Here is a 26,672-nt window from a genome sequence, read left to right on the forward strand (position 1 = left end):
GAATGTCAAATGTCAGATTTCCGAAATGTCATTTTTAATGATACCAGCTGCGAAAGTCGATGTTACCCAAAAGTTACCGACCAATAACAAGTACTTTTTTAGTAATTCGTTATAATTTATATTCTATAATTATTACTGAACAGTTACTTCCAGTACCAACAGGATACAAGAAAATCTACTTCTGTTGTTATATAGTTATTTTCATCATAAATGTTGATGTTTTCTTGCAACTCTTTGTGGCCGTTTTAAGTTTTTATCCGATTCGTCGGTTATCTATGCAAGAGCGTGGTGCCTGGGTTGCGGTTGCATTATTGTAAAATTTACTGACTCTAGTTGCCCATTTCAAAAGTACCTACATAGTTTATCATTGAGAAGAACTGGCGAGAAACTCAATGCTCACTCATTTTACATTTAAACGAAGTAATAAAAATCATACGGGGTATATAACATTTATTGATAAAATAATATTTTAATTAGTGGGTACAGACATTTAAAGCAGTAAGTAACACAACAATTAAGATTTGAAGATAGTGAGACAAAAAGTTATGTGTATTGTTGTGAAAGAATTATAAAATGCTATGAACATACACAGCACAGAACATACACTACACAGATAGAAAGGATAGTTCATACTTAATGAATTGAAAATAAGTAATAAAAAATAATAATAATATGAGATCTTAATATTTAAGGATTCACAGGCTTATTTTAACAACATTGCTCTGGTTTACTAGCATAAGATAGATACAATTGACAGTACGGCATAATTTATTAAATGATGGAAACGAAATTACTTATGATAAAATTAATTTTAATCTGTTTTATGCTATTTTTGTTCAAATCGATTCACAATAAACTTTATTTGAAATAATTTTGTCGCTCCAAGCGTATTTTTTTTTAGGATTCTAAACCCAGAGAAAGGTACTCTATTGCTAAGATTTCGCTATTCGTCTGTCACTAAGTTGTATCTCATAACCGTGTTTTCTATATAGCATAAAACAGAATTTGAAGAACAGGTTTAGTTGAATTCCCTGTCGGGGAACAGGGCTGGTGCTACCAGGGTCCAGATGTAGAGACCCACGCACAGCCAGGATGAAGTGATTTTAATCCACATTGAGGCGACGTTCTCCTTCGAAAGCTGCGAGCTCGGGCTGGAAAAGTTAAGTTTAAGTTAATATTTTGCAACCCCATTTTACCTCTTTTTCTAGAGGAATAAAATAAAGGCGTCGAAGGCTGCATAAGCCTATACTATGATTGTATCAAACCATGGTAATTATGTTACTTTTATATAAAACTACAGGTACATAAGTACATAGTTCCTACAAACAATAGGGAATGGCAAACTAATATTAAATAAAAACTTCAGAGCTTAAAGATACTCACTTGTACCAATTCGTGAGTGTCATCATGATGTACAGGGTAGCGAGAGCGAACACGATGTGGAAGAAGGTCCAGGAGTAGGCGACGCCATCGCCCTCGTTGTCGAAGACCTTGGTCTCCTCGCGACCCGCCTCGCCGCCGTCAGCGCCCTCTATGGAATCATACCCTGCGCTCAGTGAGCATACCAACATGCAACGTTAACAATGTTGATCACAGTACCATGGTAACGTGCAACTAAAGCGAATACATGGAAAACTAAAACTACAGAACTTAACTTTTTAAAATAAATTGAAAATGTTACTAAACATTGTTTACAAATGAAAATATGTTACCAAGGAATATAAATTTAATCTACATAAAAAAACTGAATGAATTAGCAACTAACAGTGACACAACCTACATTATTGCAAAACTTTAACCTGGCGTCGTCGAAATAGGGCTAGGCTTGGATTGGGATTCTTTAGAAGCTGGACCGAGATCAAGCGCAACGGAAAATAAGAAAAAGAAATATAGTTTCATACTAAGTAAACAAAGCAAATAATGGTGAAGTCGCGATGTTATCATAACAATGGAATTAAATAAGCAAATGTTATGTTAGCATGAATGAGTTGGTTACATGTTCAATATCTGGCATGGAAGGTACGTTATGACTTAAGGCCGAGTGCAAGTGTGCGTTACCTTCGTTAGCAATGAGCCCTCCGTGCCCTTACACCGCGCCGCCGCCGCGCGTTATGTCCGCAAGGAATGCACAGTATGCGTTAGTTTACATAAAAAAAAGTAAAAATAGAATGTGACAACTGAACTTCTTGCTGTGTGTAAAATAAAGATATTCGCAAAAATAATTGGAAAATAACTCTATAGGTAATATAAAAATTATAGAAATATTTTATTCAATGAGTGGTACAAAAGAATCATTAAATTAAGAAGAATGAAATGGTCTCTTTGTCATGTGTATGTGTTTGTGGTACACACTCATGTAAAGTGATTATCTGCATAACTCAAGTTTAACACAGATCATGCAAAACCAGAATAAAGAACAGACATCCCGTGGTTGGATTGTAGTAAAAGTTGGTGAGCGTGCGACTCACAAATAAGGTAGAGGACACACTGTTAACGATGCATGTTGACATTCCAAAATAATTCTGGCCAGTTTGAACAGAATGTGAATAAGCCAATGTATAAAAATCTTACCATTGTTTTTTTCCTTTGCAATTTAGTCATGTTAATGTTTGCAATATTATTTTAATTAGTGTAAGGAAATATAAAAGGGTATATTCACCTCCGCCGCCTTCCTTGGCGAGGATATGCTCCGACATGGTAATCTTGGACGAGGAAGAGGCAGTTCGGATGGACGAGTACAAAACGCTGCAGACCCAAATGGCCAGCCCGATGATCGACTGCTTATCGAAGGACGACTGCCAAAAAAGGTAACAAGATATCATTTTGCCTGCCCAAAAGGTTCGTTAACGAGTAGTGAAATCAGATTCCACATTCAAGACTATATATGATTCAAGGCTATAGATGATAAGTCATCCATCCAACGAACATACAATCTTCTTCAATTTAAGACCTATCTTGTCAGTGCAGCTCCTTTAATTTCTGTCTGGCCAATTTGTAAAAATAAAATATAATATACATACATACCCAATATGTCACTTCCTTTATTTCCATGTCAGGCATAAATAAATATAAATACGTATTATACACAATATAGACATAAATATTTTATAGCACACCTAAATATCGTTCTACTCAGTAAAGTTTTCGTCAGTGAATGAGTCTCATAAAATTTTACTTTTAATGTTTTTTTTGCTGAATCTTTTTCACTACTTAATCTGGATATTCAATATTGAATATAAGTACGGAGTACGGCGTATAGAATCCGTCTACGTTATTTATTTAGGAAATAAAGTTTGGCTGTAGTATCGTTTGGGTAAGCTTCATACATATAACGGTATATGCAAGTATCAGTATACAAATAACTGTTCTTTCATTACACACCTCATTAGATCCCCCGGTGATGCTGTTACATTCCTTAGACGCGTTGGACAGCGCGGACCACGTCAGGTACATGACATACAGTGACACCACAGCCGACTGAAGCAGTCCAGAGCGAGGCTGATGCTCTTGCACTGACGGCAGGATTGAAATGCCACTCGCGATCACCACCAGGATCAGGTTTATCGAGATGAAGAATTTGGATAGCTCACATCCACTTGACTGTGAAAAGAAATAAGGGATGCATCATCATTCATTGATTCTTGCTTGATTTTATATCTTCAACCATGTAATCACTACATAGTATAAAACAAAGTCGCTTTCTCTGTCCCTATACCTATCCCTATGTATGCTTTAAATCTTTAAAAATACGCAATGGATTTTGATGCGCTTTTTTTTAATAGATAGAGTGATTGATGAGAATGGTGTATAATAGCATCTATTAAATAGTGGGCAAATACTGTTTTGCCGTGTGGAGCCGGGGCGGGTCGCTAGTTAGTATACAAATTAAACTTGCCTTGGTGTAGTACACATAAAGGAGGACAACGCCAATGAGTGCGAGTGCGTAGGCGGTGAGCATAGCCAGCAGCAGAGCCGCGTACCAGCCGCGTGACTGAGATTCCTCATAGTTGGCTGAAATTTGTATTTACAGTTTAAATTATATATTTTATAGGTATTCCTAAAACAATTGATTATTTTTAGGCCTATTGTTAGTCATTGATTTTTTTGTATTCTAAAACGCAATTCAAAATACATGGATGGTTGGACAAGCTTTTGTAATTCCATGCCTTTTTGATATTAAACAGGAGTATTTTAGAGATGTCAAGTTTTCTGGGAAGTCATCATAGTATATTATGTAGAATGATTCACAATTGTTATCATCTTGTTTCCTCGTGACTCAATGTCGTTGAGACGCTTTTGTTATTTACACGGTTTTTCCCCTTCTATGATGACTTTATCAGTTATACCAATAAATTGTGTGAAAAAAGCAACTTGTAGAAAAAAACTCATACTTACACACCCATCGTTCTGCCCAAGAGTGGGCAAAGTCAATAATCAAAATCAGTTGAATAACAATGAAGCAAAATCCTCCAATCATGCCAAACACCATCCAAGTTAAGGCAAATTGTCCCTCCGGAATAAAGAAAGCACCAATTATACCACCAATCACAAGCAGATACTTGATGCCCCAGAAACTAAAAAAACATATAATATTCTCATCACCATATATCATTGAGCACAATATTATCAGTCAACATACTTAACTGATAAAACATAGTTGTTCAAAACAAACTCACTGATAATAACTTACCCATTTTGAACGCCTGCTCGTGGATCTTTAGAGGACTTTACACCAATTGTTATAAGAGCCATCAGAACAAAGAAAAGACATGCTGCAAAACATATTCTGTAAACAGAAATACAATTATAAGGCGAATCATATCCTTATAATGATAATAATATATTTTCCTCTACAGCCTGTTGAATTGCGTTACTTTTCAACACAAATGTATATCCAGAAATGCAAAATTGATAAAATGAATTGTAAGAATAATGTTAACTGTATAATTACTAATTTAATTACCTGTAAACTGCCAAATAGCCAACAGCTTTATCACAGTCAACCTTAAAGTCTCCGGGTATGTAGTGAGTAGAATTTTTACAAAATGGTACCTGAAAAAATCATGAAACATCACAATGCACATATCCTAAAATGGCAGAAAATTATTTTAAATCACTTCATTATTCTACTATAAAAATACCTTTTTCATCTCATCTTGTAATCCAGGGGCGAGTGTAATGCAAGCAGCTACCATGACAAGTAGCAGCATGAGCGTGTACATGAGACGAGTTGATGTTGAGTTGGCACATGACGGACATGCTGAGCAACACAGGGAACACGCTGCACTTCCACAGCAGCATGCCAGCTGTGTTAATTGAAAAAGTTAATTTGTTTCTTTAACATTACTAACTGCTTGTATACCAGTAATTACAAGAAATTTATTCTCAAGTAGTCATATAAAATCAGGCTGCCCTACTAGTAAAAAGTATGTTTTAGGATAATTAGTTACACTCAAATAGTAGACAAATGCACATTGAAATTCAATTAAAGTAATGGAAGTATTTGCTTTGTTTTATGAGACTGTAACATTGTATGTTTTCAGTTTGAATTCAATAGGTTTTCCTTAAGTTAATACAAAATGTTCAACTTGAGCTCAATTTAGGGTTCTCGCCATTGTGCAGATACTGCTTTTAAATTCTCTATTTTCCCAAGTTCTGAGAAAAGAGCAATACCTACATAATGTGAAAAAGATCAAAATACATAGTACAATATGGGTAAGTGGATCTCCTTAGGGTAGGTAGGTAAATGATCTTTGTAAACATACCCACAAAATGTTAGAAAATCCTAGTGTGGGTCAGAATCATAAAAAAATATATTTTAGTCAGAGTTAAAACGCAATCTGAACACTCTTACTAATGAATAACAAAAAACATACATACTTTTTGTTTGATACAACAATTTTATGTATATTTCTGGAGATGTCTAATGGCTTAGATCACGTCATTGTCTAGTATAACAACAAACCATAATGCTATGTGGTATTTAAGCAAAGGATTACTTATAGATTCTGTACAGTAATTTAAGAGAAAATAAAACTTTAGTAAGCAAAATTAAAATTATGATAAAACAACATTCACCTGAGCTGCAGAACAAAGACCTAGTACTGCCCCCATACTTGGACACTCTTATTATTTCTTAACTTTTCTTGTTCGGACACCAATTACGATTTTTAAGATAATTATGAGACAGTCAATAGCTTTCTACAATATTAGTCACAAATTGCATTGTTCTTGAAAAACAACTCTCACAATCTATTGATTTATTTCTTAATTTGACATGACATTGACAGACACGGGCCAAAAACATAGATTATAAAAAGTGATACCAGCTCTCTGAAATATTTACCCCTAAAGATAAATCCTACTAATCCTACTAAAGTATCCTACTATATTTATATTATAAATAAATATTAATTTGATTAATTATTATTATAAATGTGAAAGTTTGTGAGAATGTATATGCAAAAACGGCTGGACCGATTTGGTTTAGTGACCTAGATAGGTGATACCCTGGATTGACACATAGGCTACATTCAACACACCAAGTAGGTGAAGCCGCGGCCGGAAGCTTATTATATCATTCAATATATTTTACTTTTTTTTCGCACATTTTGTAGATGAATGAACAGAATTCAACTAAGCTAAGTTCAGTCAGCCTTAGGTACGGTAGACCGCACATCAGTGGTAACTGTCATGCACCTTAACTCAATAGTTATAAGTACGATTTTCCTATAAAACTGTTACCACTGACCTGAAGTTGACTGTACACAGGCTGAGACTGGCTAATATAAAATAGTCAATGTGAAGTTTCCTCTCCATAGCTTAAAATCTGCCAAGGATTTTCTCGCCTATGTAGTTGTTTAACGGGATGCAGTTGAGTGCGTTTCAGAGTATTACAAGGAGCGACTGCCTATCTAGGGCCCGATTCTGCTAAGTTAATAATAACAAAATTAAATAGAAATTGAATCGCAGTTTTAATAATTTGCACACAATATGATTCAAAATTGAATCACAGAAACGGATAGAAACGTTTATTTAAAAGAAAAAAATTGCGCAATGCCACATACGCTTCAATCGTAATTCAGTCGTGATTGGATCTCAGTCGGATGTGAATCTTACGTCGCTTAAGTAAAATTAGGAGAATCGGGCCCCTGATCTGATCAACCAAGTTACCGGGCAACCCAGTTATCCAGGCAACCCAATATCCCATGTTATGGCTGGTTGTCAGCCTTAGGGTCAATCCCCACTGAAAGAGCAGCGGCCGGCAGCGGCCGGCAGCGGCCGTAAACGCAAGAGATTGGGCCGCGCCACGCCGCGCTCTTAAGGGGTCTACACACCAAAGCCGCTGACCCGGCGGCACAAACCGGCGGCACGCCTGCCGCGGCATGTGGTGTTCTAGTAATTGTCAAATACTCTATGAAAGCCGGCGGCATGATTGTACAAAATACGGCCGGCGGGTTGGGCCGCCGGGCTGTGCCGCCGGCATCAGCGGCTTTGGTGTGTAGACACCTTAACATTGTCCGTGCTCTTACGGCCGCTGCTCTTTCAGTGGGAATTGACCCTACTGGTTTCTGACTACCCGTAACGATTGTCAAAGATGTTCAAATGACAACCAGAACCTACAGTTTACCTATAGTTTGCCCTCCGAATCACGGTCATTGATGTCCAAGATATACTTGAGAAGTACCTACATACAAACTTGGAAAAGTTGCATTGGTACTTGCTTGATCTGAAGTCGAGCTTTTCTATGCATATTGTTAAGGATAGGATAAGGTCAGAAAAATAATGCCACTGTGATTCTAATAATTGAAATATATTTTTTCAAGACACACAAAATTCATACTAAACTTATTGAGGTATATTCAGGCAAATAGTCTACTTGAAGTAGCACATAATAAAATAATAACATTTTTTTAATATATATTTCATTAAATTGTGTAACATTTTGTCAAGTAGGTATAGGTAGGTACAATACTTCACAGTCAAATATAGTTTGCTATGAAATGCATTCAATATTACACATTATAGATAGAGAGCTCAAAGTGCATTAATAAGGCTGTTAAGTTTTGTGATGTACATATTTCTTCTTGTTTCAATTTACATTACAAGATTATTAACAACGTATTAACAAAAACATTTTGTAATAAAATTGTATTAACTATCGTTATTAAACCAATTTGGAACACATTCTGGACCTTCCATTAGATACAATATAAAATAATGTCTTAACTACGACAATCTCATTAAAATATAACATGCTCTGCTCACATTCAACATTAAATTTATAAATAATAATTTAGAAAATAATAAATAAAATTATGAATATCACAGTAGATTAACCGCCAGCTAGTTTCTACCATTTGTTGATCGTAGTAAACAAAACTTGTGATGGCAGTTAGAGAAAGTTAAATATGAGGAATAGAGCTGACAGTGTCTATTAAAACTGCTGTGATATTGACAACTAAATATGAAAATATAATATCTATCAAGAGATAAACAACATATTTGATCATGTTGCGTCCTTAAAACTACTGGTAACCATTAATAACGACGTATCGATGCATCCACCGGTTCTTAACAAGAAACTAGATATCTACACCATATTTCTGAAACTTACGTCATATTGATATAAATTTGATACATACTGGCTTAACAATTGCGTAAGTAACTTCCTGTAAGGTAGATTATTATGTGAGATTTACATGAATTGACAGTCCTAATGCAAAAAATTAGCATAGGTCATTTAGGTAATATGCTGAGTCTTAATTCAGATATTTCCAAGATACGACTAGCACATTAGTCATTCTGAAAGTCTGTGGCACTCTCTAGTTGAACAATATTAATTAAAAGTAGGGATGTTTTCCACAAAAAATGCTAACTTTTCACATTACAATTCAAATGATATAGGTAACAGGATTTAGGTACACTGTTAATTTCGTGACAATTCGATTTTCAGAAGTCTCACCTAAACTATTAAGGAATAAAATAATAAAGCAAATAATATGTACTCTATACATACAAATTTTACAATAGGTAGATAGGTACCTACTTGTATTAGCAATTATTATTTTCTTAAAGAGGTGTGCTATGTACTTGATTTTCAGTGTACATATATGTAAATATAATATTTTACACGATTGATTCCTGATTTTTTAAAAATCGTCATGCAGCCTGATCATAGCGCAAGTTGGCTTTGATTCATTGGCAAGTACCAACACATAATACACTAATATATATTTAGTGATATCGGTAAAAAGTGCTTTATTTCCTTATATTAATTTCATTCTTTTCGATAGAAAGGTATTTTCATTTAGCTCATCATAATAGCTCTTTTCCTTTTTTTGTGAAATTGTACTTTTTTGCCAACTCGTTGTTAAATTAATATTACGCTGAGTGCTAGATTATGTCAGATTATGGACATGTCAAGAAAATATCTTTAATCACAAGTACTTAATACATTGGTACCACTAAAAACAGGAGACATATTTTCATAAACTATAATTGCCCACATAAACATAAAATTAACTTCATTGGAATAGCAAAATACATAAGGGATGAATAAATGATGAAACATAATAATTAAAATATACGCAATTAGGAGTAAATAATTACAATACACGATAAAAATAAGAAATTACAGTGTCGTAAATCTATGATATAGATAATATTAATTTAAAATATTTGTAGATAAAATTACATGCTAGCATGTAGGTACCATAATTTTAACGGAAATTATATTACAACAAAGGGTACTAAAAGTATGTATAAAACAGGTGAAGTAATCTATATTCACGAATAGACTATTAAGAATACAATATTTAAGTAAATATGCTACTCAACTAGAAGGTAAAACTGTGTTTACGTTGATAACGTTTACATAATATCGTCAGCTTTATGTAAGTACCGATAGCACTAGAAATTATGGTGTTCCACTCAATACCAGGTATTTATTAGTATCTAAGACCTTTGTCAATTTACATATTTACATAAAGAAGTTAGAGAAGAAAATAGCGGCGCTGTATGTAAAAAGAAAGATATTTAACTTCCTCGCAAGAGGAGCGAGTTTTAGTGGGATTCAAATATTGCTGAACGCGTGCTCAATTCGACGACACGGATTTAAATCCCACTTGCATTATATCTGTAAGTTCTAAATAATATTTTGATGTACCTAATCAAGAACAGTACTTAGGTCTCAAGTAGACAGTCCGTTACGTAGAAACTGAATTAAAACTTGGAGCTACACTAGCGCTCTATCTAAGAATTTCATCGAAACATGCTTCCAAGAGTATTAGGACTGCGACGTGAGCCCATGCATGTGATCTTCTAGGCAAAAAAATCTTAAAACTGTTTCAATTATGCTTTTTGTACTGATATGTAGTTTCTTGTTAGTATTATGACTTTGGTGTTGAGTGCATACAAAATTGAGCAAAAATTTTGGCTAAATAAATTAGTAAATTACGTAAAAATATTTACTTACAAATCATTTAGTTATTAAAAATAAAGTGTCTTTATTTTAAAAATAATAACGCCTAAACTACTATGAATAATTTATATAAAATAAGAAATGTTCTATGCATGAAATAATATTATGTCTCTAAACGTAACTCTAGTAGCTTCGAAAATAAATTGAGATCGGCATCGTATTTATGCATGAATATGAAATAATTGGTACGTAAATATCGTTGCAAAATGTATATTGTCTACCGACGATACGTATTTAAATATAATCCCGGTAATTATCTCCGTAAATATTGGTCTTAACTTTTTATTGTTACCCATTGATAACAATTCTTATTTTGGTTAGAGGTACAAATACAGTGGTAGTGTTGCAGCTACAGGAAAAGTGAGTCTAAACTTAAACAGTCCACATGAGGCATGTTCAAATGTTTTCTACATTTTTGCGTGGAAATATAAAATGTGATCGACTATTCAAGGTAGAAATTGTTGAAACAATTTACAAAATTCACAACTGTGAAATAACAAATATCAACTAAATATACGTAATACGTTTACTGTACCTAACATATTAAATACTATTATTATGACTTCAACTTAAAATACAACTAGGAGCTACATATAAATCTAAGCTGCAGTTATATATTCTAGATCCTTACAATATGGCAGTTGTCAAATCGCTAGCTGAGTTGTTGCTTACGACTACAGTGATCTTTTGGTTTAGAAAGCGCGGAGGTTCATTGCGTCGAGCGTTGTTATTTTGCTATTAAATGACAACTTCATGATGTTTTATCACAACCAATATTGCAATGAAATGTAATTATTTGGTAAGATTTACAGGTACATCACGTAATATAATATTATGATAGCACGATTTCCAAATACATTTAAGTATTACTAATAATGACATAAAGCACCTGTAACACATACTTTATAAAGAAATTTGGCAAGAAGCGGTATCTCTATCATATGAGTAATAGGTACGTATTGAATTTAATTTGTAATAAAAATTGGTGTTTACATATTTAATTCTGATACTGATTGATTGATATTTGTTTATGGACTGATTCTTAATCGTCACATCTCTTTCATTTAGGCGGAGGAGCGGGGCTGTATTGGCCGTTACTAATTCAGTCACTATAAGACACAATAAGTGCAATGCAATGCTAGTTCAACTGTGTGGTCACTTTTTAAAAATAAACTCTGATTGGTTTACCGCGCCGCGTATCAGAAAAAAACATAAAAATTTAAAGATTCTTCATGAATAGAAGCGGATTTCTGTTGTACCTTGTCCAATTCTCATGAATGCATTTGGCATAAATAGACTGTCTGTCTGGTCTAATCAGATCTAAATAGAAATTAACATGTTATTGAATCGATGAGATTAATAAAAAGGATTTTAACATGTTTCCTGTACAACCAAGATAACTGATACCAGTAATCGTTCAATAATATAAGTTGTCCAAATTCTGAATAGGCACAGAACTCGGTACATATTTATCTGAAATGTGCGTTATTTGTATCAGCACCGATGTAATTAGATAGCTCATAGTGCATACTAATGAACACATGAACACATTACGTGTATAATAGTCTAATATTGATTTCACAGTGATTGTTACATTTACAATTGGCACATTTTAAATATTACATAGATACCTATGGTTTGACAACCAGGAGTATTCACGAACTTAATACTTTTCTCTTTAATGTAAGCATTTTGTAATTTGTTAATATGTACTTAAAAATATATTTGAACCGACAAGGAGCCTTGGTAACAAAGAATCCATTCGCGTCGTGATGTATGCAGGGAACACAAAATTAAAACTTTACGCGGCTCTTGTAATTCATTACAGTGCCTAACTATTTAAAATATTTCATAAACTCGTTATCATGAAGCCGTACAAAAGTTTTCGATTTAAACAATTACATTAAGTAACAATAATATTTCATAATTATACTTTTATCTATGTACACATCCAAACATTGCTTTTATTTTTTAAATATGTAGATACAGAATAATATCTTTTTATATAATTCACTATATTTAAATTAATATTTACATAATTAATCAGTAATACTTATAAGTAATATTGCAGCTCGCAATCGCTTTTATTCTTACTTTTCCCAAATCCTGCACGCTTCTTTTATATTTCCCTCCTGTACGTGTTGATGTTTCTAATGTTACATTACATTCTATGGGTTCTTAATCTTATCAGAACTTTAAATAGGTATATGAAATTCATATCTCAAGTTTTCCGACGACGTTCCGGTTACTAGATTATTAGGCCTCATCTATTGGCGTATCGAAATTCATGCAAACGAACTCCATTTTTGCAGATTGTATGCAATAATTGAATCAGTATGTACAGTGTGGTGTTACCTACAAATTCTCTCGTCTCCTTGGAAGTCATAGTCTTGCGTATATGCTGCTCACCCTGTTGTGTTCACATTGCGACGAGCACAGAGCTCCGCGGTGAAGCCCCGGCGCCGCAGAATGCGCGAGCATCTCTTGAGTATTGTCTCCTTGTTCTAGTAGGACCATCTTTGTATACAACACAGATATGTTCATAAAAATTTAAGTCTAAACATGTTAGTAGTCTTTTCGTCGAATCTGAGATAACTTACGAGGCTAATTCATATATTATTATTTATATTTCGTTATTATCTAATAAGTCAGTCAATATACATTTCATATAATATAGTGATTAATATCACCGAAGTATTTTCGACATTGAATGTGGTCGAACAATCAGAGCATACAGTGGCATACTCAGTACATAGTACAATAGTGTGAAAACATTGTCTTGGACGTGTTGTCGATAACAATCGAAGCAGCACATTCGAAAATGTGGACGGAATTGACTGACCCTTTACAAGAGTTTCGATGACACTGTGCAGTGTTTCCCAAACTGTTGTTTAAATCAATACCAACTAAAATACCTTTATGATAAATGTGGTATTTTAAAATGTCTAGTTTAAGGAGTTTATATTGGTCAACTGGAGAAGATTCTATATTGGTCAACACTGTTGACAATGTTTTCACAGCATTCATCTCAGTCTAATCTTACAACTACTTAATGCTAATATTCACAGTCTCCGCTCGAGAGCGTCACACAATTTTGCATTCCACATGTACGTACGTCACAGTTAAGGCGAATCTACTGCGCTACAAAAATACGTGGGCAATGTCCATTATGCAGTCAAAACACGAGCCACATATAAAGAGCAAAAATATGTCTCCTTTAACTTTTTTAACGAATATATCTAAATTTTATGTCTCTGCTTATATTAATAAAAACTTTCATTCATAATAGTATATATTTTCTTATAATTAATTAAATCATGAATCCCACACGGAATAGTTCTCGCGTTTCGCGATTGATCAAAATGTCTCATTGTATTTTGGTTCAATAATGTAACGTCACCGTTCATTTAAGTTGCACTGCCCGCGCATATGCGTGCGTGCGACGCGAACGCTAATCGCCGAAACGCGTGCACGCTTTTTTCCACTTGCACTGTGTACACCAGAGATCGCGTTGGTCCATGCCATATACCTTACGACATTTCTTATTATCCGAGCGCGGCCGCCTCCCGGGACTGCCCGGTGATCCGCTCGCCGCTGATAACCGCATATGTTTCTGAAAAATTCATTTTGGATTAAGTAAAACTGTTTTATTGAAGTATGTGACAGCAAGACCACATGTTTTAAACGCTTGTGTACTTACTGGTGAATGTGAATTGGCCCAATGATGTGTAACGGGAATGCTTATTGGCCGGGCGGTTCCATTCTGCATTGTAGAGAGAAGACCTTGCCTGAAATTACACACGTAATGGTTATTCAAAAATGATCATTGACAAACAAGGTTCGATATGTACAGCAAACTGCTGCTTATGTTTTACCTGAAAGAGCCGACTAGCTGTCGTTGATACTCGGGATCCTCGTGCGGCGGGCGGCACATGTCTCGGTGGGAGAGTGTGGGCGGCGGTGCCGGGGCCGCCACCTCCCTCTCTGTGTAGTAGAACTCTTCTTCATGGTCACTATCGCCTTCTTTCTTTGGCCTGCAATGTTCATAATTTTTAAAAACTATACTTTAATGGTCGGTTACTGCGTACTTTTGCTAGTTCTCGGAATACGGTCATAATGGTATGATTTATTTTTACCTTATCCAATCATGATGTAAATCATATACAGGCTGGTTTTAGTTCTTAAAGAATATTTTTGCGATTGAATTTATATATTTGAAATAATATTGCGGTACTTGTCGTGTATATAAATAAATGATGTGCAACATATAGGAGCAGTAGATTGATATCACACATCGGTAACATAAGAAGGCGACAGGGCAGTTACGTAAGCCGGGCCGCGGGCGTTGGCAAGCGACCTTGCGCGCGCGGCCGCCCGCGGGACTGTTGCTAGCAACCTTGTCGCGAAGCCTCGCTGCTTCCGGGTCACCAAGGGCCGGCCTTTCAGTGCTCTCTAACTACTTTATTCTAACAATAACGATTATCAAGGTCCGAGGTAGTATTTTTAGTTACCTTTACAACGTTAGTCGTATGTATTTTGTCAGTGATTCCACAACTCGAAAAGGTACGAAATGATTAAGATTTGATGTAGACTTTCTCTGTTTGTTCAGGAAGTAAGATGTTTGCTAGCGACGCAGGCTGGCTGTAACCTTGCCAGCTGGCTTGTTGGCATTGCACAATTATTATTGCATCTAGCACGTGCACTAGCTCCTGCACGTGACCTCATTTACACGTGACCATTGCATTATGTTATTTGTGAGTTAATCTAGCACTAGCATTCTAAACTGTTATTGCGCTTGCATTGTTGGATAATCATTTTTTAATAAAATAAAGTTCGCATTTGGGTTAATTTTATTCTTGTCATTTACTTCGTTGTCCAATCCGCCCCTTTGCCTATTAATGTCCAAAAGTAAATAATAACAGGAGTAGATACCAACCCTAAATGTGTGTTTCTGATGTGTGCTTCAATGGCGGAGCAAGTGTTTGTGTCGTAAGTACATCCTCTCCAGGTGCAGACGAATACAACACTGTTTATCTGTAACAACCAAAATAATATAGTTAGAAAATATGTTCAATAAACACCGCTTTTCACAAATATAGCTAAAACGCAAAATAAACTTTTAATGAAAAATATGAATTTAATTTGTCATCAAAAATTAAGTACCGCGACATTTCCAATCCTGCAAAGTTACATTCTATCTGTGCCAACATAATGCACCTTCTACATTAATCCAATGTGTTTAAAACGAGTAAACTCGCGATGATATAGGTAGCTGAGACGGAAGCGACTCTAGGTCGTGGCCTTGCGAATGGATCGCGTATCAGTGCTGCCCTCCTGTATCTACCTCTACTATTTGTACACAACTACTAATCTCCATTTAAACTGTGACCACATCTTATTATCGTTTCCATAGAATGTAGGAATTATATTAAGATGTTTTGTTCTTCTTTGACATCCTTGTCTATTAAGTAAGGATAGATGGAAACTGTCATTCAAACCATGGTGAAGCTGGATCAGAGTAAAATAGCAGAATGGCAACCCTGGCAGCCATGACATGATACACAGGGCCGCAGTTGGCGTGTCTTGCCAAAGTTTCTGCATCGACCTTCTGCTCAATGCCGCATAATTTCGGCCGAATTGAGCTAGCTACATACACAGTTGTACATTACCACATACCTAGTGGTTTACAATACTGTTACTAAGCTGCAATCAAACTAATTTAGCTTGCCTAATACATATCACGCATTGCAACTGCAAATAGTCTTTGTTTGAACGATGACATAATACATGTCGACAGTCGTCAGTCATTATGAGGCAGTCATATCGCACATGATTGGTTTCTCATTTTAACTTTCTTTCTCTTCAATAATGAGCTCATACTATACAGAAGGTTTACAGCCTACCTTAGCTGCGCCAAATGTAGCAACAAGGCTCGTATTAAGTGCAATGAAAAGTAGGTTAGGTCACGGGGGTAGAAGAGCGCCGTCCGGGGCTGCTGGGGGGCGGGGAGTCCGCGAACTGGGTCGAAGCACCAGGGCCAAGGGTGGTATATGAAGGTTGCGCTTCTTTGTCTAATTCATGAACATTTTCAGGCAAATGCAACTCGCTTATTCAGTAAATAGCATCGACAATTAAATCTTCTAATTGAAAACTTGTAAGTTCGATACCGCCGTTCCAAATTCAATCTACGGTCACGTTATCCACTTGGAAAATCGCTGAAATTATTCCTTTATTCAGGATTGCATCTATTCCAAATTTTATCTACATAACATTAATCATTTTACTTTTTTATATTATTTGTATGTGTGACAAAGCAAATAATTTTAAGGTAAATTGGTTACGGTTATTATTCTAGATCCTGTCCTTATTAATTGTAGCTTTTTACAAAGGATCATACAGATGAGCTGGTTTTCCAATTCGATAAATACCTACCTAGGTTTATGTCATGTTTTGGTCCAATTATTTCATTAAGTTTGCATAACAGTTGTATGATACGTTGAAATAAAACTGTATAATTTAGAAATTCTTATGTTGGCAAAGCAAATAGTTTATTATAATATTGTTTGAGGTTCCCTCGTCGCAGGAGGTGGGGAGTACGGATCGAATGTCGGAGCGCGTGTTTCACTTCAGGAGGGCGCCTCCCTTCCCTTCGCTGCACCACTGACCTACTTTCAGGTTTTAATAACGATTCAATACAATTTTGCTTACATACAGCGCTGTAGATCCACTTGTACAAAGCAATATAGCTAATGCAAGGCAGCTTAGATGATGCAAAAGGAAAGCATAGCATGAACGTCATGCGGAAGTCATGTATTACTTGTATTCCACAAAGATTGGCAGGGTTGTGTAATCTGCGTACGTCTGTTACATGAATTAAAATATCGTCAAAGTAGTATTTAATCATGGAAATACACTAATATAGTGTGTATTGTAATAACAGCTTTATGTTTGCCGTTATAGAGCCCTTGTATAAGCAAAACTATAAAACATTTTCAGATTAACCCCGTTTGTGTATGTGTGTCGTCGGTACGCTTACACGTGCCAGTTGAAGTCTTTGTGTGCACTGCAGTAGTCGATGCCAGTGTGCAACTGTACCTATCTATGCATTTGTGTGTAGGGAAGTGATCGCCGCGAAATTACTGACTCTAACTGCCTATGTTGTTCAATAGAGATTAGATTTAGCGAGTTAAATTACAGGGCTTGAGCTTAATGTTTCCTGCTTTTAGTACCTTTAAAGAAGAGCTGAAATATAGTAAGTAAATATAAATATTTAGTAGAGCCCATAAAGTACGGACCTAATAATGTTTTAACATCCATGTTTAAATTGGACACTTAATAAAATAAAATAAATACCCGTGAAAATTTGGATCTAATAGTACAATGATTGCCGTTAGAAAGTCAAAATTCTTTGTTTGCTGTAACGCTGTAAGCTATATGAATCTACCTACAACTAACCAGTCGAGAAAATATAAAGTGACTACGTTCTTGCTTAAAGTCTGTAAACAACTCTTCCTCGGTTGAAATTGTATTTTATGCTATCGAGATAGAGTTGAAGTTAGAAGTTTTGTGCTTGAACATAAAACATGCCGGGCACAAAATGCCGGTTTGTTATTGCGCTGTCTCTTTCCAACGCGAAACGCTGTGAGATCATGATATTGATTTGTTTTCATTGCGTCTCTTTTTTGCTCGAGCATACATACTCTTGTTTCCGGAGCGGGGAAACTATTGAAATTACTAAGTATTACTACTAAGGAATTTCGGGAGACAAATTAAAAGCGTGTTACCGATTCTGAGGTACTTTTAATTGTAAAAAAACTAATCTACTGTCTGACCCATCTCGGCGCGACATCTCCGGTGGGGCGACTTATCTACCTAAGTTCTTAAAATTATAGTCAGCACATTATACATGTGTGCGTACAGACTTAATCTAGGGCCGAAGGCTGGGTGGTCACCATAGCTCCTCCGACCTTAAGAGGAAAATTATCGGGAGAATCGATTTTAGATTGGTTCCGATAATTTTTCTTGAAACACGTGTATTTCAGCAATTTGAGCCGAACAACATAAACGGAAAATACAAAAATACTTAAAATAACTAAACCTAAGGTCACGTACACCAAGGACGCACTGAAGCTACTGTCCCTTTTATCAAAAACACTTTCGATCACTTCACTATGTTTTAACGAATACGCCATATATTTCACTTCGTCTAGATTTATGCCCTTCATATCAAGTGCACGTGTACTGGATAGCTGTGCGTTAGTGCGTAACTGAGGTAAGGCGATGATTGGTACTCTTTTCACCACATCGGACTCTATGAAGATACGATGATTAATGTGTATGCCATGAATCTCCACCTCACAGGGTTCTTCGATGGTCATCAGGTAAGTACCAAATACCAATTGTCTACTGGTCTCATCCTTGCATCGTTCTGTTAGTGTGGTCTTCTCTTCACTATACAGGATCCAGTTGTTGTTAGCGACTTGTTGGACTCTGACCTGTTCGATTTCTATTGGATGTTGTTTGCAAAGGGTAAGGTCGTTTTCGAAATTCATAAGCTGTTCGACACAGGTAAGTTCATAGAAGGGGATCCTGTTGTCTGCAGTGCAGAGGAAGCGAGCACCGGCAGAGAATGGTCTACACGGTATTGCGATTGGTGAGTATCTATTTTCTTTCGCCAATAGGTAAGGGTATTTGGGGAAAATAGCTAGGGTCTTATTTTCGGTGTCATGGAAAATTGGTAGGAGTAAATCTTATAATAGTTATAAGTAACATTATCGGTAAGTGGTATCTCCATTATAAACGTTATTTGATTACTTTTAATAAATGATTTAACACATATAATCTCTTCTATTTTTAACAAGTTCGCTTCGGCGGGAGGATATATTAAGCTTTCATATTCGGATATTAATTTAAGATGATATAAAAGTTCTGAAGAATTAACAATTGATTGATGTAAAATAGAGACTCTGCTTAATGCAAGTGCAGTTTCGATTTCACTTAATCTAATAAATATAGTACGAAAGTTACTCATGAAAACATTGAACAACCCAGTTAAGTACGTCAGAAAAATCCAACTATTTTGCTGAGCAGTTAAATCTTTAATTAATGTTTCAATTTTAGTTAACCTGTTATGGAAGTTAATTGTATTCTGTTCAATAGTTTCAGTGGCATTAATAAAACTGTCAAACATTTTAGAGACCAATGTTAACCTTTTAGATATAGTGATTTGACCTTGATTCAATTTAGAAATGAGATTATCATACTTCAACGCATCATCATGATCCAAATTACCGGTAACAATTTTATAATAGAGCCCAGTGGATTAATGAGTCCTCGTTTAGATCGTTTGGATGGTATAAGCTGTTGGTATTTTTCTACAGTTAAATCACGTATGGAATCTGTATGCATTTTAATAGTCATAATTTCTTGTGAGTATGATGCATTCCAATCAATTAAATTACAAAGCGCTTGATAGTTGGTAGAGATGTAGTTAAGGTCAGTATAAATTTGATCTAGGCTGATGATCTTTACAATAGTCCACTGATCAGTTTGGAAATATGCATGACCTTGTTTCACCGGTAAAACTCCTGGATTACCTTCAAGATTTTGCAGATGAAGGGCCAGCGACAGCATCGTGACTGTCATCAATAATATGCCGCACCTGTGGAGGACGTTTTATATTTTTAATAGGAATTTTGGTATCCCTTTCTCCTATTTTTATAGGTAAAATATTTTTATCTGCTTTGCCTGTTACTACAGCTTTTATATATCGGGGCTTATCCTTACTTTTACGCTTATTTATGTCTTTACCGAAAACAATTTCTCCTTTTTTAAACTTTATTTCACCTTCACCACCCTTACTCTCTCTATTCTTTTCTTTAATATTAACCATTTTGTCTGCTAAGTGTTCGTATAATGTTTTTATTCTTTTGCATGATCTTTTACTAATTTTTGGAAATAACGTTTTTCTAATTCTATGCTAAACGGACTGCTTGAGTCGGTATGTCCGAAGACAACTTCAAATGGTGCAAGTTCAGTGACTGAGTGGATAGTGTGATTGTATGCCAGAACAGAATAAGTCATAACCGAAGCCGCATCAGTACATTGTTTTTCGTATTTGGCCAGTCTGTAAATTTCTATTATAGTGGAGTGGAACCTCTCAATAAGACCCATTGAATTGGGGTTATTAGGGGTTCCAATGTGAAATCAATTTTATGTAAATTCAAAATTCCTTAATTAGTTCATTATTAAATTCGGTTCCGGGGTCTGAGCTTATTCTTCTGGGTGTACCGTAATACGAAAAATATTTCATCAGTGCTCTAGTTACTTCGGGAGTTGATTTTCCCTGAGTTTCGATTGCCTGACCTAATTTGCTAAATGCGTCAATTATAGTTAAATAAGTTTTACCTTCTATACTAAAAAGATCTATAAATAGCTCTTGAAAAGGCGCGTCTTGGGTTTGTGTTAGTTGTAATATAGGTTTGATGGGTTTCCTATCATATTTCATTCTACGGCACCCATCGCAACTGTTTATGACGGCTGTTACAGTTTCCTGCATTCTATTCCAATAATAATTTCTACGGAGCCTAACTAGCGTTTCTTTTATGCCTCTATGACAGGTCTTTCCTTCATGGTGTTTAAGTATAAGTGCCTTTTGCTCTCCTTCATCTTCTACAAAAATAACTCTTTCTGTACATTCAAATAGGTTAATAGTTCCCTTTCTGAATAGTTCAATTATTATATTGCTAAATAGTTTCCGATGTTCATTCTCCTCAAAATAAATGAAATATTTTAATTTTGGCTGTATGTATTCCTTTAAAAAGTCCTTTACTAATTGCGGATTATCTTTTGGCAGGAAAACTTCTAATATCTTTTGTTTGTCACGTGACAGGTTCTTAACATGCATTTGATTTTTAAACCATGAAAATATTAAGATTTGATTCGGCTTGGTGTCGATCGCCTCATGTAAAATAGGTATACCGGTTGATTCTAATTCTACAGCGGAATGAACGGTTTCGTTCGACTTACTGGACACTGATCGTATTGGATACTCATTTGTATCGTAGTGAACTTCTCTAATATTGTCGGAAAAATCTATAGGACTACAGGTCATAGTTCGACTAGAATCAGATATCGTTACTGTTGATGAACCTTTACTATCTGCACATTCATTTAGATTTTTATCTTCCTTCTCATCAATATTAACTGCTAGAGACTGATTTTCGTCGTCTGTGAGTAAGGCATTGATTTTTATTCTGGACAGAGCGTCTGCATTTGTATTTTGTTTGCCGTTTTGTGAATTAAATCAAAGTCGTAATCTTGCAAACGTAACCGCCAACGTGTGAGTTTGCTACTAGGGTCTTTAAGAGATTGGAGCCAAGTTAAGGGACGGTGGTCAGTATATATATAGAATTTTCTACCGTACAGATAGGGCCTAAAATGCTTTACTGCCCACACTATAGCGAGCAGTTCACGTTCGATGGTACTATAACGTGATTCTGTATCACTGAGGGTACGACTAGCATACGCAATGGGCTTGTCACTGCCAATCTGTCCTTGTGACAGCACAGCGCCTAGAGCGACATTGGATGCGTCGGTCGTCAGTATAAATGTTTTGTCATAGTCAGGGTATTGTAACAGTGGGGCATGTGTCAGGAGTTCCTTGCATTTGTTAAATGCGTCTATGTATTTCTGGTCAATAACAATTTTGTTGCGCTTTTTAAGCAGGCTGTCAATGGTTGAGTAATTTTGCAAAATCTTTTATAAAACGTCTGTAGTAACCTACAAGTCCAAGAAAGCTCTTAATCTCTGTCGTTGTCTTTGGTAACGGGTAATTCAATACAGCGTTTATTTTGTCGTCATTAGGCTTTAGCCCGTCTTTAGTTATAGTGTGTCCAAGGTAGAGCACTTCTTTGCGTAAAATTCAGATTTGTCTAATTGAATTTTCATGTTAGTTGTTCTAAGTCGGTCAAATACAATTCTTAATTTATTTATCATTTCGTCAAGGCTATTTCCGTAAATTATTATGTCATCCAAGTATACCATGCAGTGGAGTCCTTGCAGACCACGCAAAATATTATCCATGGTCCGTTGGAAGGTAGCAGGAGCGGTTTTAAGTCCAAACGGCATTCTGAGAAACTCAAAATGGCCATTTTGCGTCGAAAAAGCTGTCTTCTGTCTATCCTTCTCTTCTACTTCTATTTGGTGGTAGCCGCTTGCTAGATCCAATGTGGTGAAGTACACACTCTTTCCTAGTTTGTCGAAAAGGTCATTAATATTAGGTAGGGGGTATTTGTCGTCTATGGTTATGTCATTCAGTCGTCTGTAGTCTATTACCATCCTGTATTTAATTTCACCAGACGCATCCTTCTTTTAGGGACAAGGTGAACTGGAGCACTCCAAGGGAATGAGATTCTTGTATAACATTTTCATGAAGTAATTTTTCTACCTGATTATTTATTTCGTTTTGGATGAAAGGTGCCTGTCTATAGGGTTTAATGTATATAGGATCTTCATTTTTGGTACGTATGTGATGTTTAACCTGATTAGTAAACGTAAGGGGGATTTGGTCACAGTAGAATATGTCCTTATATTCCCTACAAAGTGCATAAATTTTCTCACGTTCTTCGCCATTGGTATGATCGAGTCTTAATTTATCTAAATTTTCTTCAAGTAATTTGTCAATTTCTAGAGGAGTATTGGTCGTAGTAAAATTAATGTTGTATTCTGTATTTTCATATGGCGTTACTGTGAAAGGTTGGCAAATAGTCAGTTGTTTTGGGCAATCTGAAGTGTTTTGAATTACTGTAAATGCGTATCCACTATCACAGTTTACTAAAGCACTAGGCATTCGTAGTCCATTTCGAAATTCTTGGTAGTCAAGAATAGCGTCACCTGAATATTGATCTACTGGCAATTTAAATCGTTGTTCTGAACGTGGCTGTACAGTAATTTTATAATTTAAATTATTATTGATTATTGGAATACAAGTGGAATTCGTTTTAAGATTCGTTCTTTTAGATCAATAATTGCACCTAATTGCTGTAAAGGTCGTTACCTATAAGCCCGTCATACCGTGGATCTACTTCGTATACATAGAACTTATGCCAATCGTCACTAACAAAGGTAGGTAGAAGAGGAATTTCTATTACTTCATTATGTCTACTAGTAGCATGAGTACTAACCACCTGAAAATTTTCATTACGTATATAGTCGTAAAAATACTCATATGCTTTTGTAGGACCAATGAACGATCTCATACTACCAGTATCTATCATCATTTTGCGTCTATCTCTTCTACATAAATATACGGTAGCTCTAAATTAGAGTCAAAATTTAATTCTAAGATTTCTTGTCCGTCGAGGCACTCTCCTGAAAATCCAGTGCCTGAATTTCATTTTCTGATTGTAATTCATAGTCAACATGAGTCTCGTCATGATAATTAATTTCATTTGAGTCACCATAATAGTCATCGTCATAGTTAGAGTAATAGTTATTGTAATAAGGCTCATAGTCGTCAGCAGACAATTCATTTAAATTGAAACCTTGTGGTACATTCGATTTAGGTTGGGCTGTTCGCATAGACACATCAGTAGTTTGCGTTTGAGGTTTTAGTATTTGTGGGGTATTAGAATTATTGGGGGATTTGTAACCAAACTGCTGAGGTTGCAACGGTTTATAGCCAAACTGTGGCGGTGGCCTGTATCCTAATTGTTGGGGTGGCCTGTACCCAAATGGTTGAGGTGGCCTATACCCGAATTGTTGAGGTGGCCTGTACCCGAATTGTTGGGGTGGCCTGTACCCAAATTGTTGAGATTGGGGTAAGTACCCAGGCTTGGGGCGTGATGTTAATGCATTTGGTAATTGACCTTGGGGCTGATTGAATTTATTCTGTGGAATACCGAAATTAAATTTAGGTGTGGTAATATTATTTGGCAATAAAGGTTTGTATCCCGCTGGCGTCATTACCAATTTTGATCCGAAACTGCTAGATTGACCGTAAATGCGATTCCTAGTATTATACTGCTCTAAGAAATTAACTTCCTCAAGTACTATACTCAAGGCCGCTTCTAAACTAGAGGGTGCCTTAAGCCTTACAATACGAACCATATTCTCTGGGAGATTGTATAAGAACACATTCAAGGCCGTATTGTTATAAATAATTGTCTTTGCACTCTTCAAATCAGTATCCTCAATCATGTTGACCTTGGACATCAATAATGATCGAACACTTTGGATTCTATTACAAAATTCTAAATAACTTTCACCGGATTTAATTTTTAAGGATTCTAATTCGATATTAATGCACGCTTCGCTACGCGGGTCTCCAAAATGTTGAATAAGTAGATCTTTAAAAGCAGACCATGTCACAATATCTTCACGTTCTGATAAGAGCGCTGCGGCGTCATCTCTCAATCGACTAGTTAAAACATTATAAACGTAAAGATTTTGTTCGTGGCTACCCTTATATCGGTCAAGGACATACTGACACTTTCGCAAATAAAGATTTAACTGTCTTTTATCACCATTATACAAAGGTATTAATTGAATAATTTCTTTGGGTATTTGTTCAATAGTCACTGAAGTCATCATGTTCACAGAGTAGAGAACGGAACAGATAAAACAATTCGTGAGAGTACAATTGACTATGCTATGAAACACACAAGATAACACAATTCAAACATAACACACGTAAATCAGAAAATAATTAGACGCAAAATGTATGTAATAGTTTAGGTAATAAAATTAAAAATATTAATGTATAAAATATATATTTTTTTATATTAGGTGTAGAATTACATACACTTTACTTATTACTTTTAATAAAACACATTTATAAAAATATCAATGCAAAGAATACACTTGAGATAACAATTAATTGGCGTCTCTGAAAGTTTAACTACTCTATGTCGGTTCTATTTATAGAACACAATGAGATAAGCCAATAATCTAAATGAACACGTTATAATGAGAGAGGTTTAATCTCAAAATAATGTAGGTATTAAGTATTGGGGGATAGAGGAACATGGATTGGCGAAAAATCACTCACCAGCCAGCTGCTACTCTCATCCTTGGTATTCCTTTGTTTGCCCACACGCACCAAGAGTAATTTATTTGGTTCGTCGGATTTCACTCGTCCTTAAATTCCCACAGCTATCGTGCAGCTCGTCCTCGAGACACGCGACGAATTTAAAACCGCGAAGAATTTAGGAATATAACAGCGAAATCCTACCGGCTGCGCCACTCTTGTTTCCGGAGCGGGGAAACTATTGAAATTACTAAGTATTACTACTAAGGAATTTCGGGAGACAAATTAAAAGCGTGTTACCGATTCTGAGGTACTTTTAATTGTAAAAAAACTAATCTACTGTCTGACCCATCTCGGCGCGACATCTCCGGTGGGGCGACTTATCTACCTAAGTTCTTAAAATTATAGTCAGCACATTATACATGTGTGCGTACAGACTTAATCTAGGGCCGAAGGCTGGGTGGTCACCATAGCTACATACTAAGTCCGTTTCATCCGCTTGACCTTCCTTATTTACAGATACACGCACACATGCATATTCCTAACAGGGCCAGATAAGTTGTTTTCGCGTCATCTCCTTCTAGCTCTAGGAACGAGGCGAATGAGGAAGACGCCTTTTAACGAGATATGTTGGATTACTGGCTGCGTGTTGCCGGCCGGTACTTTTATGCGGACTTTGTGATTGTGACTCCACTGTGCTCTACATGTCGAAATTATAATTTAGGCTACAGTATAACATCAAGTTTTAAAGTAAAATCTGACTTATTCCAGTTTCCTGCATCATTCATATAATTAAATATCCCCGAGATGAGGGGCGGATGCGTAGAGAATTTGAATGATCACGTGGCTAGGCTTGATGGCGGAGTTTCAAAACAAGCTTTATTCACTAGTTGCATGTTTACAAATAAAAACCTTTCTGAATGATGAAGTTGTTTGAAAAGTAAACTACAAAAACCGTTTCCGATAGCCATTTCCGTAAATAGTAGGATAACAACTTTTGCGAAACTAACTTATTTGTCACAATAACCAAATAAATAAAGGAGACATCAGTTACGAATTAGTATTACTATAGCAATAAAAAAAATATTATCATACTGTATATTTTAAGGATGATGAAATAGTAGTATGGGACTGTGTTAATTCTTTGAATTTGGTTTAGAA

At 35.7% G+C, this 26,672-nt stretch overlaps 2 protein-coding genes and 1 long non-coding RNA gene across 5 annotated transcripts in view; all 3 read right to left on the reverse strand.

Annotated features, from left to right (window-relative positions):
- Positions 1 to 433: 433 nt before the first annotated feature.
- Positions 434 to 6,320, reverse strand: LOC110383806 (probable serine incorporator). Of its 3 annotated transcripts, XM_021344733.3 has the most exons (11): positions 6,079 to 6,320; positions 5,142 to 5,306; positions 4,964 to 5,052; positions 4,691 to 4,786; positions 4,396 to 4,574; positions 3,896 to 4,011; positions 3,382 to 3,600; positions 2,660 to 2,795; positions 2,059 to 2,085; positions 1,384 to 1,531; positions 434 to 1,151 (listed from the first exon to the last, which is right to left on the reverse strand). In XM_021344733.3, exons 1-11 carry the CDS (start codon positions 6,112 to 6,114, stop codon positions 1,019 to 1,021), a joined length of 1,344 nt encoding a protein of 447 aa, XP_021200408.2. In that variant the 5' UTR covers positions 6,115 to 6,320; the 3' UTR covers positions 434 to 1,018. The 3 variants fall into 3 exon arrangements, with proteins under 3 accessions (XP_021200408.2, XP_049698388.2, XP_021200423.2); XM_049842431.2 differs by lacking the exon at positions 2,059 to 2,085 and having other exon boundaries at positions 1,384 to 1,546; XM_021344748.3 differs by lacking the exon at positions 2,059 to 2,085 and having other exon boundaries at positions 6,079 to 6,319.
- Positions 6,321 to 7,792: 1,472 nt separating this feature from the next.
- Positions 7,793 to 26,672, reverse strand: part of Glut4ef (Glucose transporter 4 enhancer factor) — a 52,403-nt gene continuing 33,523 nt past the window's right edge. Inside the window, exons 5-8 of the mRNA XM_021327719.3 lie at positions 15,420 to 15,517; positions 14,359 to 14,517; positions 14,184 to 14,271; positions 7,793 to 14,096 (exon numbers count right to left, since the gene is read on the reverse strand). Coding sequence (XP_021183394.1) covers positions 13,935 to 14,096; positions 14,184 to 14,271; positions 14,359 to 14,517; positions 15,420 to 15,517 — 507 coding nt within the window. The 3' untranslated portion in view covers positions 7,793 to 13,934. The remainder of the gene's footprint in view (positions 14,097 to 14,183; positions 14,272 to 14,358; positions 14,518 to 15,419; positions 15,518 to 26,672) is intronic.
- On the reverse strand, positions 18,264 to 26,282 carry LOC135116943 (uncharacterized). The gene is made up of 2 exons (XR_010276514.1): positions 25,533 to 26,282; positions 18,264 to 20,144 (listed from the first exon to the last, which is right to left on the reverse strand). It is a non-coding gene; the product is annotated as an uncharacterized LOC135116943 (long non-coding RNA).

Source organism: Helicoverpa armigera, chromosome 5, assembly GCF_030705265.1.
Source record: "Helicoverpa armigera isolate CAAS_96S chromosome 5, ASM3070526v1, whole genome shotgun sequence".
Classification (NCBI taxonomy): Eukaryota; Metazoa; Arthropoda; class Insecta; order Lepidoptera; family Noctuidae; genus Helicoverpa; species Helicoverpa armigera.